Source organism: Gasterosteus aculeatus, chromosome 4 (genome assembly GCF_964276395.1).
Source record: "Gasterosteus aculeatus chromosome 4, fGasAcu3.hap1.1, whole genome shotgun sequence".
Classification (NCBI taxonomy): domain Eukaryota; kingdom Metazoa; phylum Chordata; class Actinopteri; order Perciformes; family Gasterosteidae; genus Gasterosteus; species Gasterosteus aculeatus.
Window position 1 is genome coordinate 7625585 of NC_135691.1, and position 19518 is coordinate 7645102.

General features: G+C 44.9%; 1 protein-coding gene and 1 pseudogene across 10 annotated transcripts in view; both read right to left on the minus strand.

Moving 5' to 3' along the window:
• enox2 (ecto-NOX disulfide-thiol exchanger 2) overlaps positions 1-19518 on the minus strand; it is a 123527-nt gene that overhangs the window by 69008 nt on the left and 35001 nt on the right. For 2 of the 10 annotated variants that reach the window (XM_078100721.1, XM_078100719.1), the window contains exon 1: positions 18852-19023. The exons of 6 other annotated variants lie outside the window; for them this stretch is intronic. In XM_078100721.1, coding sequence (XP_077956847.1) covers positions 18852-18873 — 22 coding nt within the window. In that variant the 5' untranslated portion in view covers positions 18874-19023. Of the gene's footprint in view, positions 1-18851; positions 19037-19518 lie in introns of those variants that run through there. 2 more of the 10 variants (XM_040174009.2, XM_078100720.1) reach the window with 2 other exon arrangements.
• Positions 12009-15189, minus strand: LOC144406143 (uncharacterized; annotated as a pseudogene).

Consider the following 19518-nt stretch of genomic DNA (forward strand, 5'->3'; position numbering starts at 1 on the left):
GTGTCTGACGAATGTGGCTTAGCGGTGAATGGCAAAGCATGCCAGGCAGTTGTGGAATTCTTCTGACGGTATCAGCCAAGTTTTTTCACTTCCTGTGTATTTATAGCCAAGGCTACAAAAGGTCCGTTAGAACAACAGGCAGTGTTGGGGTCGTTGGACGACCCCACGCACGTGATTGAGCAGCATCTCTGCAGACAGAGCACATGATAGGAGACGGGTGTGAGATTCCTACATTGTAATTAGTTCCAGGAGATTTATCAGTTAATAATACAGGCAAAATATATTTCGAAACTCCGACTGATTAAAGTGAATATGGTGACAGTTACCCATTGTGACCTTTGCCCATCTGAAGATGCAGGTTGTTAACTTTGATGGTTACCATAGAAACCTGCCAAAAGCTGAGAGACTGAGGAGCTTCTTCGGGTAGCGGCACAGATGCTGTGACAATGACGCCAGCTAGACAATGTGTCTGCTGTACAGCTGACGCACTGTACAAACAATTCAGCTCATCTCCTGATCTACAAACATTTATTACTTTGCTCTTGAAAAACTCCAAAAATAAAATAAAATCAGAGAAGGGTAGAATGACTCATGTTATATTATGCAGATATTTGTTATTGTTGCTTTAACTTTGTACACTATGGCTCAAGTACGGGGGACAGGGCTAACTCACACCATACCAACTCTCTCCTGAGTGCAATCCCTTCAAGGGACGCAAAACAACTGAATGGCAGTTCCACAATATAGCGTAATATAGAATTTTTATACTATTTCAGCGTTTCATCACATCCCAATAAAGTGAGAATGTCCAGAGTATTGAGCGTTTTGCATCTTTAAGTAAATGTCAGAGGCACCAATCAGGGTTAATATCGGGATGACGCCGCAGAGAGGATTATGCTCTTCCCGCTGGGAGCTTGCTAAAGGTTAATCTATTCCCTGATGCTGTGATGACATTTCAAAATAATGCTAACGTTGGGACATGTCATTGTGCGTTTACGAAAGTGGCCTGCACTCTGCATGCAACGTAAACTCCAGTACTTGGGAGCCGCAACACACAGATGCATAGATGTTACAAAATGCACAGTGGAAGTATAACGCATTCTGTCGTCACTTCTGCTGCGCTGCCATGACTGTTCATATCATTGACAAGGAAAAAAAAAAGAAAAAAAGAAAAATCCTCTTCAGACCCCCTTTGTCATTGCTCCGAGCCTCGGGGAATTCACTGAAGGTTAATTTATTTAAATCTCCCATCCACTCATCTCTATTCCATTAAACTCACTAAGAATCTTTCATTTACACACTAATCCCCTTTCTACAGTTAAAGGCTCGTGCCCTCTCTGCAATGCACACAACCCTGCGGTCAATAAGGTCACGTTAGCTCACACGTGCGTGCGCCGCGTCTTCCGACAGCGATGCTTAGCGTCCGCCCGATAAGCCTACGAGACCATTAATGGAGAATGTGGGCTCCTCCCCAGAGAGCCGTTCTCGCCTATACGGCCCGAAGGTCCTTTGGGTGAACGCAGAGCACATGCACAATACAAAGGACACGTCGGCCACGAGGACAATCGCTGCGCCGTTATTACGGGATGGCGTGCGTTACGATTGGCACGGGCGCTCTTCTGCTAACGACCTTGGGAGCGCTGCCTCTTCCCCTAAACGCTTCAGTACGTGGGACTTCAACAGAGCGGCTCACACCGCGCAAAGTTGGCCGTCTTTGATGTTCGGATAATCAGCTGCTGGTTTACAATAAGCAGCTGAGCCGATGCTGCCCCGAGCCCTCGGGCACTATTTAAAGCAAACAAGGGGGCCGCTGTTTAAAGATGCCAGTCATTATTGCTGATCAAAATGGGTTTAGGTTGAAGAGGGGGCCCCACTGTTCTTTTAGGGTTTTTAAAAAAAGAAAATATACATATTGCAGTCTTTTGTTGATGTCTGCAAGTCATTTGAGGATCCACCTCTTGCTCTCTCCCATCCGTATGAGTCTATTTAATTAGGCCCGTCTCTTCACTCCGGTGCTTCGCTGCCATTTTCCCTTCTTTTTGTTGTAATATTTGTAGCTCATTCCCAAATTGCCGACCGCTCTATGTATTGCTTCGGACCACTTATATTTCTTCCTTGCAAAGAGACCGGACGAGTGCAGAGGGAAGAAGAGATTTATGACTGGCAGCTGCCGCCCCCGGCGCAGGGCTTTTAAAAGTAAGCGAGACGCTGCACTTTGTGTTTGAGTGTAGAACACGTGCTTCATTTTTTGTTTGTCACAAATTTTAAGACTGTCCAAAACTATTAGAACAAGTCAAACCACAACAATCATTAATTCTCAAGATAACATATTCAGTCGTTATCTCACCATATAATACACATACCGTTGGTGCACGGCATTATTTTTTCGAAGGTTTTCATACTTTTAATATTTGATTAAAGCCCGAGGTCGTCATGCGGGTGCTCCTATAATTTCTATTAAGCTCTGGTAATGAGTCTGTATTTTATTAATTACCTTCTCTGCAAGCTTTGCGTGTCACTTAAAAGAAAAAAATAATTAATTCAAAATAATAAGGAGTCCTGCAGCCAGGGTCAAATTTCAGACGCATTTGCTTCATTAGGCAAAACAAATTCATGGCCTTTCCAAAACGCTATACATTTAATTTCCCTCACTCACTGTCTGCGTCACCACAGATTTGTTGCTCTCTGGTTTTGAAAGGAAAGCCCACACCGTGTCAGTATTCTTCAGAACATCCTAGAGGCTGTCTTAGTTTCAAGGAGAGCAGATACGCCGTATCCCCTTGTGTGTCAATTAATGCTCCGTAGCCGTTTGTATTGTTTACCTCCTGCACAACGCCTCTCTTCCCCCCCTCCCTGAAATGAGAAAGAGTATCAGACCCCCTGAGTAACACTGCAAGTGAGATCCCAGCACTCGTGATGCAACAGCCCATTTTCAAAACACAACGCTTTGCCTTTGATGCTATTTCGGTATGTAGCTGCCGCACAGGTCTGAAGAGAAAGAATCACCAGATGGCTACTTGTCATTCTCCCCGAGTCAGAGCTCGGAATTCTGGTCCAGGAAGCTCAGGTCCTCACAGTGAAGTCTGATGTATAACAGGCACACATATGCTGCAGCGATAGAACCCGCTGGTTAGTAGACGAGTGTGGAGGCACCTTTCTTCGCTTTCAGTACGTACGACTCGTACTTAAGACAGTTTCTGTGAAAACTCTATGGGAGCTCAAAAGGTCGATAGATACGTGCGCGTTAGTTTACTGGGACACAACGTGCTTCGTAAATCCGGCCTCATTGTTTGCTGTTGAAAGTGTACCAGATTACTGAAAAATATCTAGAATGAAAGCGTGACCAAAAAAATGGGTATAATTTATGCCTGTTATGTCTCTTAAACGTAAGGTGAAAGAATAAAAAATGAGTTAATTGGTCTTCGTGTGTACAAATCGGTGGAATTGCCCTTTAATATTCAACAGAGGTTGGAAATGAAGAATGTTTCTGACAACATTTGGCAACACTGCTTCGAAATCAAACATGTAGGTTTTTGTCTTTTTACAGGCACGCCAACATTCTGCGCGGCGAGTGGAAATAAACGATGTTTAGTCACACATGAAAGTGCTAATGGACCCTGTGGCAGCAAATGTCGGGCCTCATTGTGCGTCTGTCTCGTCCCTTGTGGTTTTGTCACTGGAAAATGGGAGGTAATGTATTTGTTCCAGAGCAAGGGGAGGTGGGGGGTGTTCGCCAGAAGGAATTAGCCAGTGAGGCAAGATGAAGTTCATTCCGTAATGACCAGGGAACTAGTCGGGAAGAATCTATTCGAAGAGCTGCCACACTGAACAGGCATAAATAGAGAAAATAGCCAAAGAGGGGCGCGAGAGCACGAAGCAGCATCTTTGTTTCACTTCGGAGAGGCTGCGAGCAGTCGGGGTCACAACAGGTTGCCCTCGAGTCAAGTAAAGCCACCGGGGAACATGATGATTTATCGGATTTATTCAAATGCCTCGGGTTCCCACCGATGCATGCTGAAGCCGAGCTCCGACTCATTAAGGAAAGGGAGGAGCGCCGTGACATAGCGTGCGCTGAATCAGCATTTTAATGGGAGCCCGGGTGCGAGCACAGTGACAGCACTGTTGGGAGAATATAAGGGAGACGGCTAGGGGAGGAGCAGCAGAACAACGGACTGTGAATTACGGCCTGAGCTCATTACTTTTACCGGATGTGAGGTGATAGAATGTTAAAACTATGCAGTAATGAGGCGTTTGAAACACCTTTATGATCTTGAGTGTGCCAAAAACTGTCAAAAGCCGGTTGCAGGTACCAGATGAACCCACATCAGACAGCTGGTATGTAAAACATCTGGGGCGTAAACTCCTCCATGTATACGATGTTCTGGTGTCTTGTACGTCGTTTCAGCACAGACACAAACTGAGCGACTGCGGTGCACTCTTCCCGCGCAAGTGAAATAAAGTAGCCAAAAGACAACTTTGAATCTTGCGAAGACTTAATCGGGAAAAGAAACTCTTCTACCGATTAACATGGAAATCTTCCACAACATGCATTAAATGAGAAAACGCCGAGACAAAAGGAGCAGCAGCACACAGACGATGCAAAAGATTTCAAAATAAGAGCAAAGGTAGTAGTTGACTCATTTTAACAGTGCAATGCTGCAAACGGCAAAAGGAGTTAGTCCAAAACAATCTTAATAAACATTCTTTATTTAAAATGGAGACTATGTCACATAGTGACCCTAACCCGCCCGTTGGGAGTGGAATTCAATGCATTCTGCCAGCTGGGTAAAATTAACACTAACCTTTAGGCAACATCCATAGTATACAAATACTTCCAACACTTCTCATCATTGGTAGGGCTGTCTCATAACTTAAATATGACCTGACCTGCACTTTCAATTCTTGGTAATGGGATGTTTTCACATAAAGAAACGATGAAACAACAACCACAGCCTTGAGTATAAATGATGCCCAATGAGCATGAGACATGGATGATATTGGGTGTGGGGCCGCTGCGCTGCAATTTATAAAAAGTAGAACCCAAAGACAAGAAAAGCGATCTGCAGATTCACCGTGGGTTATAAGGAACAGTTATGGGCAATTTCTGACAAGAAAAAAAAATGGAAAAAAGGAGGAAATAAAAAAACAAATCGCTGTGTGAACTTTGCAAGATGTGCGTGTGCAGAGAAACTGATTGCACATAATACCATCAATGACATTTTTTGGAAGACTCCGGTTCAAACCCTGTGTGTGACTCCTGATCTGCCCTCCTGTCTCCCCACTGACGTCCTATCACAACCTTACAACCTCAACCTTAGTCCTCATCTCCCGCGCCAACGAGCACCAGAATAGATCACATTTGTCACTTTGCGTGTGTTTCTGTGTGGAAGCAAAAACTCCTTTTTGAACTATAAATCAAACAGTTGTTCTGTAACATGAACTGAGCTTGAAGCTTGCTTTGGAGCCAACAACCTCTGCTTCCTTTGCATGTTTGTCAAATGGCAAACACTCCACTTCCTGTCGCTCATTTCTAACTCTAATGGACACAAGGAGCATCAGCCTTGAGGAGAGTAAACACTTCCGAGTAGGCTACTTGGATTCACTTAGAGATCTCACATCCCATCAATGATTTAAAAGAGGGCCAAAAATGGAAGGTGAATGATCACGTATTTGCGTCATATCTTAGAATCTCAGGTCGTTTGGCGAGTCAGCTATGCCCCTGTTGTTTCCAAATACGCTAGGAATTCATACTTCCCCCCCCTAATTGTGTCCCAGCGCAGAAGTTGTCCTCGGCTCACCATCTGGAGGCCTCCTTGAAAATAACTTCCACATTCCCAGCTGTTCCCACCACCTCTCTCCGAGCACTAGCTTCAGCAATTTGACAAAGAGACCAAACAATAACATCATCTGGAGTATTCCTCTCTCTCTCTCGCTCTCCTGAAATAGAACAGGAAACGACCTTTCCAGACACTTAATGGCCCGGTCACGGAAACGATCAGGACAAAGACGATTAGCCAGTTCATAGATCACACTTATCCCGCTATGGAGGAGGCGACCGAGCTCGTCCGCAGCCATTCAACCAACGTAATGAGTGAACAGTCCATGCCGAGCGTAAATCCATCAAGACATCTAATGCATGGCGGCGAGCGGTCGCAGGAAGCGTCCTCGTATCTGAAGCCATCAATGCTGCGCTAAGTGGAGTAGATTCTTTTGTACATCGACAGCTACTTTGCTAAATTATTCCGTCTAGCTTTTGTTATTGGATTAACGAAAGTAACCCTTAGTTGGTAGAGGCAAAACAAACACATGGGATGGTGAAGAAATAATGCCGAGGAACTGTGGCAAACGGGAAGCAGAGCGCTCCAGATGGCAGCGTTGTCTTCCGTCTCCATCAGTAAGCCCAACAACAGAACATTAGTAACATTTTTCTTTGCTCGTCACTGGTTAACGAGCACTTGTGCACAACAAATCTCAAAAACTGTATTCTAAAATGTAATGACTTTGCGTGTCGGGTTGCCTCTGAATAACACCTGTAAGGAATTCATTACCATCGGCAGGAGAGTACGCCACATTTAAACTGGAGTGATTCAGTGATTTCAGTCTCCTTCCCAATCAATTCCAATCTTCTGCTCAAATCAATAGAGCCCTTGTCTGACAGGAACAGCAGCTCCGGCCACCCTGCACATCCTGCACTCTTTCAGGAAAAGATTCTTCACGTAGTGCACAAATTGTACATATAATCACACGTTTTGAGGGAGGAATGAAACCAGTGTGTTCAATCAGGCGGCGCGTGGAAGGATTTTGGATTGGGGCGGGCGGGGGGCAGAGGAGGTGTCCTTAAAAAGTTGCTTCATATTCCACAAGTTCCACAAGAAAACTCGGATGTCTGAAATTTTTAAACTAGCCAACATTAACACTTCACCGTCATGATCATCCTCCATCATACATCACAACTGCATTTTTTTTTCCTCCAGAAGAAACAATCGGAATATTTGTATTTCTTAACTGAAGTGAAGATTTATTCACTGGTCTAAAACTAACTGAATAAACACTACACGGACCAGATAATCTACTGATGAATTATATACTGATTAGCACATGAGTTTTTGTTACAACAATGCAAACAGCATCCAACGGTTAAAAAATGCTACACAACTGCCAACTCTGCCGATTGATTTTGGACTGACACACAACCCACTAGGTCAGAAGTAGGGAGGAAGAAAAAGAGATTTCCGTTTGAAATACTGCCGAAATCTGTTCCTGCAGGAAAGCACACGCCCTCTAAACTTCAACAAGATGTTCGTTCTTGGCTGCGTGGTCCTGGACTGGCTCCAGACGAGTCATGCAAATGAATGTGAAACTGAATTATGAATTTTTACTGCTCCAGCACCCTTTGTGTGGTTTCATGGCCACTATAAACTATAGTGCCTCTCTGTAATTGTACTGTAGGCTGAGCGGCAGGAGGCAGCCAACTGCTGTGGATCACCAGATGACAAAATGAAGCAACCGGATCAAACATCCAGAAAGAATGGCGGTTAGCTCAAATACTTTCACACCCTCATCACATAAAATATCAGGACTCAAATATCTACTTTGAAAAGTGTCCCTTTAAAATTCTGAGAGTTCATATATTTTATGTAAACGTCAACTCTGATCAACACGGTCCGATTAGTTGCTCTTCTTAGGTTTTTATGAATGTGCCACAATTTTAAGATAGAAATAGACGTTAACTGTTACAAATCTATGACAAACTGGCAAATCCCATCAGTTAATTAAGATAATGAAATGATCACGAAATAAATCATAAAGTGACATTGAGAGATCCAAGCTTAAATCATTGGTGAGTCCATATCTGATGGCCAGCTATCTGCGCAGTCGTGTTTCTCTGCATGTTCATTTCATCTGACTCTCAACAACTAGACAACGCAGGGAATGTCTCCGCTCCCCACCCGCCTCCCTTTACCTTCCAGCCGCTCTCACGGATTAACTTCACCCAAAAGGGATCCACATTAATGGGAATTTCTGTGGCATGTCACTCATACAGAGACACCGGCTTCATACACGCTCTCCCAACCAATCCCGTATTGCAAAATGAATTCAGTTAGAGACGTTTTTCTCTCGAGCGGTGCTGAAGTGGCGTCTGCCTCTAGCCGCTTCTCTTGAAGGGTGGTGTCGGCCAATGAGCCTCTGGTCAGGGGGCTGCCGCTGACTGCTCGGCTCTTCAGAAGCCTCCGTCACAACATCGCTAGGGGGGATTTGGATATTTGCAAATCTGATCTAGCTGCCCACAGGAACACTTCTACTAGGAGCGGGTCTGTCCTTCCCAACGCTGCTCCGTTTCCCTGCAGGCGCGTGTATATTCAAACGAGGAATGGATTTACATGTCAAATGTATTAATGTCTTCGATTAGCATTCTTAGGCCATATGACAGTGAACTGTTTGCCTGACACACACAAAATGTTTTTTTGGGGCCAGACAGGTTAGTGAAGTCTGGGAGTACGAGGGAAGCATTACAACTCTACTCATTGGGATTAATGGTAGTTCTGGTAGAGTGGTAGCTGGACTCTTAACATGTACAGCAAAAGAAAATGTGACCATGAACAGGAGGCTGAAACCAACAATGACGATACAAGACAGACAATTAGGATGAGCGCTAAATCCGGGCTGAGCATATCCATGTCTGCAGCAGCACTTGTCACGATATCATCTGCCATTAGACATCTGGATGGAGGCCAAAATCTCAAATCCTCGGCCATGACACCCTGGCCAAGCCCTGAATAAGGACACACGGAGTAAGTCGAGTAAACGAGACAAATCCCTCCCATTAACAGAAGGGGCTGCACGCACGCCTGCCTTCACGCCATCCATTATCTGGTCTCATGGGAAGATTAGAGGGGAGAGAAACTAAGCAAAACAGCCACCGTGGGCCTCCCCTGTTTAATTAGCAAAGCAGCACAAACAAGTGAAGCCCCGTAGATCGTGCTAAGGGACGGCCCCGGAGGCTACGACCCGTTCAAGCTCGTCTCCCCTCAGCTGCTCGTATTATTCTTCTTCTTCTTTACCAGTCTTCCTCGCAGCATCCATCCATCCATCACAGCAGACAGGCCGGGGGCCGAGGTCACACAGTCATCAATGGCTAATGTGATTAGAGCCGAAACGGGAAAGAAAAGGGTCCGACAAGAATAAGAGGGTAACACCAGCCGATTATTCAGTACATGAAAGGAAGCAGCCTGTAACAACGGGTTTTGCCGGGTGGATGTTTACTCGTGACAAACTGTGCCGGCCTGGTTCTGAGCATGTCCCTCACAACAGCTGTGAGATCAAGATGCTGCTTTTTCTCACTTTCTCAACCTTTGACTTGTACCACAACAGCAAGTTAGGGGGGAATAAAAAAGGCAGATTAATCTATAATGAAAATAATCCTTTGTTGCAATTTAACATATAAAGACTACTACTGGATTTTAGGCTCAATAAGCACACTGTTAATACACATTGGACAGAGGTGGTTCTTTCCAGTCCAACAAGACACATTTACATATAGACAGACTTAAGACACACACACATAGAGCATTCCAGTCGGGGAACAACACGCAAACACAAGCACCACCACAAACTGTTCTCCCAGACGTCGGTGCTGACAGCTTCATTCCAACACTGATTCCACAGTGGGAGACTCTGAACTGGCGAGTAGAGATGAGTATTGCATATCCCACCCACGCTCTCCTGTTTCAGTGCAAGAGAGTGTGACTACTAAGCATGGTGCACTGCCAAAGGGAAACAAACAATGTCAAGTTCTCAAAAAGTAATGAAACTCCTTTGGAACCAATTATATTAGCATCAAAGCGGACATTGGTCTCTCTCCATGGTGATGGTATCCAACTCGCTTCAGTCCTTAAAGACAGACTGAGATTCATGCTGCTGGATCATCCCCTTATAAGATGGAAGAGGGCTAGTATTGGTCTGGAATTTAATGTAATAAACTGGAATTGACAATGTCAAGTTTAATGTCTTTTTATTACTTTATTTGAATCCAATTGACATTTTAGGGGAATTAAGAGACCATTGAATCAAAAGAGAACGAATATTGACTGGCTTCTCTTGCTCAATATTTAGCTGCTCAATGTGTAGCTGCTCTACTGACAAACATTTTTCTTTTAAAAACAACCTAAGCGGAAAAATATAGTCTTATATATTCAAGAAATAAAATATTTTACACTTTTTGATACAGTGAGTTGAGATGCATGCCACATCACTTCACACTATCATGGGGCTGTTTAGCGTGATCTAATCCCCTCTAACATCTGCCAACAACACTTCATTGTGACCAACTTAATATGATGACTTAAACACACCAGCACCTTTAATAATAATAAATTACCACTCAAACTCTGCCGTGGCCTTCGGGAGCTCTTTGGTCTACATAAACATAAACTGCTGACTTAGTCGTCACATATTCTACATTCTCTCAATCCACCAGGGCTCTTTCAAAGGAAAAACACATCGGTAGCGTTTACTGCACAAACCTACCAAACTATCCTCGTGTGGACGAGCTCACTGACAGAATACAATGCAGGGCAAATAAAGATTCAATTCCATTTTACGTGTTGATAGTTCATAAAACTTGACCAAGAAAACTAAAGTCTTTGAGAACCTGCAGTCGGTTTCAGGTGGAGGAGAGGAAGACGCCGACGAGACCCTGAGCTTTTCCTCTCACCCGGTCTCATAAACACCCACAACAATGTATCTTCAACATCCCTGCGACTCAGGAGATATTCACTTTGTCTACGGGAGAGAAAGCATCCACAACAGGAAGAGATGGTATTGTGTGAAATAAGTATTTTGAAGCAAAAAAAGGCAACCGGATAAATAGACGGTGAAATATCACAATATCAATCAGAAAAAAAGAGGCAACGTTCGGATTTCAGTCCATTACACATAAAGGGTGAAACGCACAGCGCAACAGTGTGTGTGTGTGTGGATGCACGATGCGTTTCTCCCTACTGGAGTCCCCGAAGGCGAATCTGGAGCCCAGGTCCCTCCTGCACCAGTTTCTCGTTACCATCGAGCCCCACCACCCCCCCATCTCTCTGACACGCTGCCCAGCACGCTTTGAAATATGACCCATAAAGCCCCTACGCCACTATAAACCTGGAGCCACGGCTGATTTGTGAATCCAATTACCTCCCTGTCTGTAATGGCTGTGTTCAGTGCCATGATGTGAAGTCGGCTATTGTCAGCATATGTCCTTAAGCCCGCAGCCTCCACGGGGAGCGGCAGCCAGCATCGAGGACGGATCATCTCAATAACCGGCCTGATGTATGGCGCTGTCGGGACGCCGGGAGGGAGAGAGAGAGAAGTTTAGTTTGCTCGCACAAAAGACAGAGGGGTCAAAGAGCAGTTGAAGATGGAGACTGATTGAGAGGAGCTACTGGCAGAGAGAAAGAGAAATTAAAGCTGCCCGAGGAGCTACGGGATTTTCAGTCACCGGTTTGGGGGATATTGGTTTTTCAGATACTGCAACTCAACAGACAGCTCGTTTTTAATAAACTGGCGGGATTAAGAGTCTAGTCATGTTGTTTTAGTCTCAGCAGTCTTAAATGGGCGAAAGACAGTGGGGAGAACAAGTATTTTATTTTGCAGGTTTTCCCACTTACAAAGCATGTAGTCTGTAATTTTTATCTGTGCGTGACTCATCTAAAACAATAATCCAGAAAATCACATTTTTATTATTATTTTTTTATTATTTTGCCGTTGCATGACATAAGTCCATCCAGACCTTCTCCAGATCCTTCGGGTTTCAGGGCTGTCGCTGGGCAACACCGACTTTCGGCTCCCTCCAAAGATTTTCTATTGGGTCCAGGTCTGGAGAGCCCACTCCAGGACTTTGAGATGCTTCTTATGGTGCCACTCCTTAGTTACCCTGGCTGTGTGTTTTGGGTCGTTGTCATGCTGGAATACCCAGCCACGACCCATTTTCAATGCCCTTAATGAGGGAAGGAGGTTGTTGGTAAAGATCTCGCGATTCACTGCCCCATGCACCCTCCCCTCAATACGGTGCACTCGGCCTGTCCCCTTTGCAGAAAAGCATGTTTCCACTTCCATGCTTCACGGTTGGGATGGTGTTCTTGGGGTTGTACTCATCCTACTTCCTCCTCCAAACACGGCGAGTAGACTTAGCTCTATTTTCGTCACATCAGGCCGGATGATCTTCTCCCATGGCTCCTCTGGATCATCCAGATGGTCATTGGCAAACTTCAGACGGGCCTGGACATGCGCTGGCTTGAGCTGGGGGACCTTGCGTGCGCTGCAGGATTTTAATCCTTGACGGCGTAGTGGGTTACTAATGGTTATCTTTGAAACTGTGGTCTCCGCTCTCTTCAGGTCATTGACCAGGTCCTGCAGTTAGTTCTGGGCTGATCCCTCACATTCCTCATGATCATTGATGCCCCACAAGGTGAGATCTGGCATGGAACCCCAGGCCGCGGGAGATTGACAGTCATCTTCAACTTCTTCCATTTTCTAATAATTGTTGTTGCCTTCTCACCAAGCTACTTACCTATTGTCCTGTAGTCCATCCCATTCTTGTGCAGGTCTACAATTTTATCCCTGATGTCCTTACACAGCTCTCTGGTCTTGGCTTTTGTGGGGAGGTTGGAGTGTGTTTGAGTGTGTGGACAGGTGCCTTTTATACAGGTAACGAGTTCAAACAGGTAATGAGTGGAGAACAGGAGGGCTTCCTAAAAACAAACTAACAGGTCTGTGAGAGCCGGAATTCTTACTGGTTGGTAGGTGATCAAATACTTATGTCATGCAATAAACTGGAAAGTAATTTTTTTTTTAATCGAAATGTGATTTTCTGGATTTTTGTTTTAGATTCCGTCACTCACAGTTGAAGAATACCTATGATAAAAATTACAGACTCCTTCCTACATGCTTTGTAAGGGGAAAAACCTGCAAAATTGGCAGTATATCAAATACTTGTTCTTACCACTTTATATTGTTTAGACCAAGCAGTTATAACCTCGAGATATGTGCCAAAAATACGTTTACACTCATTTAGTGTCGCCCTTGCAAGTTTGTTTAAATTTGTGAAAACCCTGCTGAACTCAAACTGTTTTCTCAGACGGTCTTCCATCAACTAAAACTCATCTGATTTTGTACACTTATAGTGGCTGCAACCAACCGATCCCTAAAAGTTATCATCTCCACAAAGAGTCGTAAAAAAAGAATCATCTTCAATCTTGTGTTTACCAGAGAAGTTTCTTGGCAACAAGTCATTCGTCATGGAATAAAAAGCTTAAAAGACAAATAAGGAGGGGGAGTGGGTGAGTCAGTGGGAGTGTGGGTGAATAACATCCAATAAAGCCTATTTTCCCACTACAATGACTATGTGGTTAGCATGTGTGAACAGCCCGCTGAACATTGTCAAATGGCCTGCGAACATTTATATTGAATGGACCGTATGTTGCAGCCCCATCTGGATCACAATATGGTTCTCTTTTATTAGAAAAGAAAATGCGCCCACCAGCATTAAACGCAAACCAATTACACTGGTTTGGACCCCCGACGGAAACGGATGTCGGGATTCGTTTACTACTCGGGCCCACGGGAGGAGCGGAGATCCCCTCCAGCGCGGATGTAGAACAACAATGTCCATCCAGCGGCTGAATTTATAAAAATGTTTGACAATGTGTGAAAATAAAAAGCTTTAAAAAATGTATATATTTACACACACACATACAACAAATTGTGCAACTTCCTCCTTGGGATAGTGACAGTTTCTGGGTTTTGGACCTTTGGACCTCATTTTAACCCGCACTGTCGGTACACAGAGCTCTAAAGTTGACACAAATGCTGACCTCAACTGGCATTCCAATGACCCAGAATAGACAGAGCTGCAATTTGAAGAGAACCCAATGGAAAATTACACCCTATTTCCTCCTCAAAATGATATACTGGTTCTAGTATAATTACCCCCCCTCGAAAATGCTGACCTTCCATTCCTCAGAAGCCACACAAATATCGGTGAGTAAGATGTGCTGAGCCAAAGAAAAGCCTTGCATTCATCCAGCAGCAGGGGTCTGACTTTAGCCGGGCTGTAAACATGCAAGTACAGGGCTTCCTTTGAGCTCGGACAGCAGACCTTTCAGAGCACCTTGTTTCTTGTGTGCGCTTCCAACAACGCTTCACAAACGGGTTTTTAGACTTTTTTTGTTTCTCTGCCATTAAAGCCTGTGGACGGTGGGGTCTGTCAGTGGGAGTTTCTTCATGTGAAATAGGAAGAAATACCCCCCACCCCCCCCAAAAATAAAAATTTGTTTCACAAATGGAAAATTCCCCAGTTACACCAACTTTTCCACTTCCTTTCCACAGAGGACCACGTTATCATGCAAGCATGGTTCATAAAATGAATGATTTTGCAGACTTATTGTATCAACTAACCTACAGTATGTTAAGTTTAGTTCATCACAGAGACAAAGTCGTCCCCGTAAGACAGACAACATAAGGACTGCTAGTCGATTAATAATAATTCTTGGTGACGTTTTCTCAATCGATTCTGGTACCATTTTATTTGCATGCTACTACCCCACCACCCTTTTCCCCCTCAAGTCATTCCTTCTTCCCAAAGTAAGAGCCATATAAATGTGAGCGTCTATAACAGTAGAGTGATGGCTGCTTGCCAGACAGGCAATCTCTATGGACACTCCTGTTCTCTGGTCCAAGACACTCAGTCTTCCTCCATTCTCTCTGTGGGGCAAATGTTCAACATATCTACGCGTGGCGGAGACAGAAAGAGTCAACTCCTACACAACCAAATATTCAGAGCTGTTACAGGAAGAAATGTCACAGAACTTCCTGCTATAGAGTTAAGTTACTCAAAGATATCCTCGATATCTGCAGAGCGGATTTTTTATATTTCAAGAAACTGCAAAACTGTACTGTACGTACAAAGCTTGTGGTAATGTGAAACTTCAAGATGTACAGCAGCAGTGCCCCAGATCCCTCTGGTGATCCATCATGGCAAGTGTTGTGCTACTTTCAGTTGCTTCTCATAGCACATCTAGTAAGGGAAGAAATGCCACAGTAAATTTTTTTTCCCAGGAATGTCACAGTGCCGGGCAGGTGCAGGACGTCTCTGGCTGATTGACCTCCACAGTTGTCCCCTGCCATCCCAGAGCACACCAACATGGGTCAAGAGCTACTTTAGAGCAGTAAAGGTTTGCTCAATAATTGTTCATTGGGGAAATGAATCAGCAGCTACTTTGATATTTGATGGTTTCAGTCACTTTTCCAGCAATATTTTCTGCCTCAGGACCGCTTATCCTTCATTTCATTGTCATTTGATGTTGTCGCCTTGTGCTTTATGGGGATTTTGTGCTGCTTTATTGACTATTGACTAAATACTGGTTATTGGCACTCCTAACACGAGAACATTTCCCAAACGAAGTTCCCCTGGTTCAAAAAGCAGTTACACATTTCAACTTAACCAATTCAGATTTAGTGCGGGCTAAAGACACTCAACTAGTTTAGAAAGGCTGAAATCATTTGACTTTATACCTTTGAGCATATCTCAAAATGTGTGGAAAAAAAATAAAAAAGCGTCCCAGCTACTCACTGATGAACACTGTAATTTGAATCCTTTCCATTCTCCTCCACTCCAAAAAAAGGACCTGTCAGCAGGGTTTAGCTCGGTGGCGCTACAATCCCGTCTTTGCACACTGCTCACACACGGGCTAATGCAGAACACGCGCTGATGGCTCACTTCGCCCTACGGGATGAATACACCACTGCAGAGTCCTTAGCTCCGGTTTCAAGGTTCCCTGCGTGGTTGCTCATCGTGAAAGTGATCAGAAATGAAGTGCTCTGTTCGTGGTGTGGTGGGTGTCCCCCGAGTTAGTTGCCTTCAGACTGCCAGGCGCTCTTCGGTACTCGACACCAGATGGCAGGTAGAACCGCCGCCAACGCCGCTGGTCCTCCCGGGGATCTCAGACACAAGCAGACGTTCTCCTTCTCCCCGAAACAACATTGCATCTTGTGTGAGACAAATTTTGTTGGATTTTGTCTCAGAATTGAGGGTTGAGAAGACAGCTGGGTTTTCCACGAGGGTGCACATGAGAGGACTTTGTCCTTCTCACCTGAACATGGATTATAACATATCACGACAACGCCAGCAGTTTCAGGCAACTTTTTGTCGACAACATCGTTGGCATGACGAGGCAATGTTTTATTCGGTTGTTCTGGCTATTTGTTGGGGCATTTGATATCAAAGAATCAAAAATTGCACTCACGCTTGTGTTAATGCAGACAGTATTTTGGACATTTAACCAAAAACCCATTAAAAATGGTGAAGTGAAACTAAAATGGCACAACAAGTCATTTGAGGGGTTTAAGGACCTGTTCCCACAGCAGTATGCATTTCTGGTGGTAGAGACAGTTATGGGAATGTTCTCCTTTCATGGCAAAGCATGCACATCCATTTAGTCCTTTCACACGAAAGGTGCACATGTGCCATGGAGTCTTTTCAGAAGTAGATACATGAAGGGCCGAGCCGGACACCAGTGGAATTGGATTCCACAATCCACAAACAAAAGCATCACGGAAGAGAAAACATTCTTTGGACTGTTCGTGATCAATTATGCAATATTACAGGATATGATTCAGTGCTAGAAAGTAGTCACCGTAACACAAAAGACAAATAAATTAGCTGGACTGCATTCACTTGGCACTTTATTTTGTCCTGAATAACTTCAAATTAATTTAAATAATCTCTGCTGCTGAGCGAACACATTACTTTCAGCCTCGAGAATGATGCTCACCTCCAGACTAATAGGCACTACATTATCATGCTAATTTTGTGAAACAATTTAGTGTTTGTCAGGACAGCAATTCATGATCTTGAAGCCCAAAGGCAAACTCTGAGCACTCATATATAAAAAAGCTGGGACATTTTCTGATGATAATTGGCTTAAATCAAATTTCTCAAGTTCTACCTCGCACCAAATTGGGTATATGTGGTTGTCATTTATTTTTGACAGTAAGTGGGTAGAAGAATCCCACTTACTAACCACAAAACTGTCCCAAAACAACCAATTAGAAGTTTTCCGAAGCCGCCGAATCTCCTGGTATTGTGCTCGGTGTTCACTCTTCATTTGTTCCGCGGTACTATCATCCTATGCCAAAGGAAACTGGAACATTTAAGCAGACTCTCAAGCACTCTATAAGTATCCTTTAAATGCTGTCTCTCTGACGGATCTGAGCAAAGTGCCCCCCTCCTCCCCTCTCCCCATTAAAGGCAATCTAAGGATGCTCCGTTGACTGATCGGAGAGGACTGGTGCGGTGTGGAGGTAAATGGCCGTCACCAGGCCTGATGGACCTTTTCTCTCCCAGCGGTCACAGGGAGGCACTCGCCCCCACTCACTCAATTTGATTCAAAGCGTGTTTGTGCCTCTGGATGGGAAGGAAATAGAGAAGAGAAACGATCCGTTCTGTCTGGCCAAGAGATATAGATTATATATATAAAAATATAAAAAGAGAGAGTGGCAGACTACCAAGACCTCTCCAGTCAGATAGGGAGGGACAGAAACACAATCTTATCCTTTGACCTTAACTATGTATTTTTACCAGACTTAATGCCGTGAATTATTAATCAAGCACTGTACAGTTATTCTAAAGAGTGAACTGAAAGACTAAGTTTAACAATTAGCTGCATTGCAAAGTTAATTAAACTTCACATTTGGCCTCTAAATGTCAGGACAAAAAGCATACAGGGCTTTAACGTTTTGTATAGTTCTAAATTACGAGGTCGGGAGAGGAATGCCAGGCGGATGCAGAGGATGCTTTTAGTGACTCACTGCGATGACAAACGGCAAATTAATGCCATTAGACTAATCTTTTGACAAGTCACTGCTTTTATGAGCTTAAAGGAAAGTAGCTAATTAGGCTACGAAGACATAGACAACAGAGGAGCTGTGAGACATTCGAAAGGCAAATTCACCATGACTATAAACAAGAGGAAGCCTGGTGATCAGGGCTCCAGAATAAGGCACAGTAAGCAGGTCAATGTGGGAGTTCAAACCGCAACCCTCCTCGCGCCATTAGATCCCGTGCAAGCAAAACATCTGTCATTTAGAAACCCAGCTCTCTGCAAGATGTGGCGACTCTGGAATGGATGACAGGGTAAACGGGAAATAGTTGGACCCAAACAACTTCTATCCATACAGCGAAACAACTCACAACTCCCCCCCATGCAGGATAAGGGCCTGCACCCCCCCCCCCCCCCCCCCAGGCACGATGCGTCGCCCCATGAGCTGCCAGAGTATATTTATTTGATAGACGGACAGAATGGCACGTGAAGACCGTGTGCATTTGGATAGCAGTTAATAAACGTGGGTGTGATCTCATGTGAGAACTTCCATCCTCGCAGCTGCAGGAGACCACAGCCCGCCGCTCGGGACCACCGTGCCGACGGACAAGTGGGGAAATAACAGGAAACGATGCCCGTTTTCTCTCGTGACACACCACCAAAACATTAAATTGAAAATTAAATAAACAAAAAAAGAAAAGAAGGCAACACCGGCACAGCGGAGAGAGGCAGCACGGCGCTTCTCCTGCGGTGTCGATAGCCGCCGAACGCCCGACCACGACGGACCTGCTTCCCGCTAGAAACTTCCATCCAACAGCGTGGAGGTGACGGACGAAAAGACGTGCGGAGACGGGTGGCGCGGTACCTGACGTCCGGTGAGAGGCTGCGGGTGTGAGAACCGAAATGGATAACGCCCCCCCACCCAAAAAAAAAACCCATCTACGCTGGCAACATAAAGAGCTTACGTATCAAACTTGAAACGCGTACCTGTGTACTGCAGGAGAAACATGGTCCACGGGAGGCGAGGTGCGATTTCCTGTCGGTTGTCTGCTGTAGGGACGAAGTCACAACAAGCAAGACAAAAAAAAAAAAAAGGAATCCTTGAATGGAGACGCGGTTCGTCTCCTCGGTCAGTCCCGCTCCGCTCGGCAGACTGGACTGCAATGAGGAGCAGTCGGTCGAAGCGGGACCTTTAAGCTGCGGCGCCGGCGAGCCCGCCCCTCACGACGCGCCGGTGGGCGAACAAGAAGTTCGCCGAGCGAAGGTGTTCGCCTCCGATGTACAGTTCGACGCGAGCGGAGGCTAACTTCTCCGGGTAAGCGTCGGTGGGGAGGGAAGGCGGAGAGGGAAGGGGTCATGGCATTGTAAAGCTGTATTATAAAAGGAAGAGCACACGCTTTTGGTCATGTGGACCGTTAAGGGAGGGCGTCGCTTTCGCGAGCTTCCCGCTTCGGTTAGTCCCTTACAGCGAACAGGAGGAATCGCTAAACAAGCCCTGCACACTTGCATGCCATGTTAAAAAAAAACACGTTTCCTCAAGTTTCCGTTCAGATTTTTATGACATTATCTCTGGTGCAGCAAATCCCTTAATTTCCCATAAAAGCGATGCTATTCCTCCCAAACTTTTCACAGCTGTAGAGAAGGGTGTCATTCT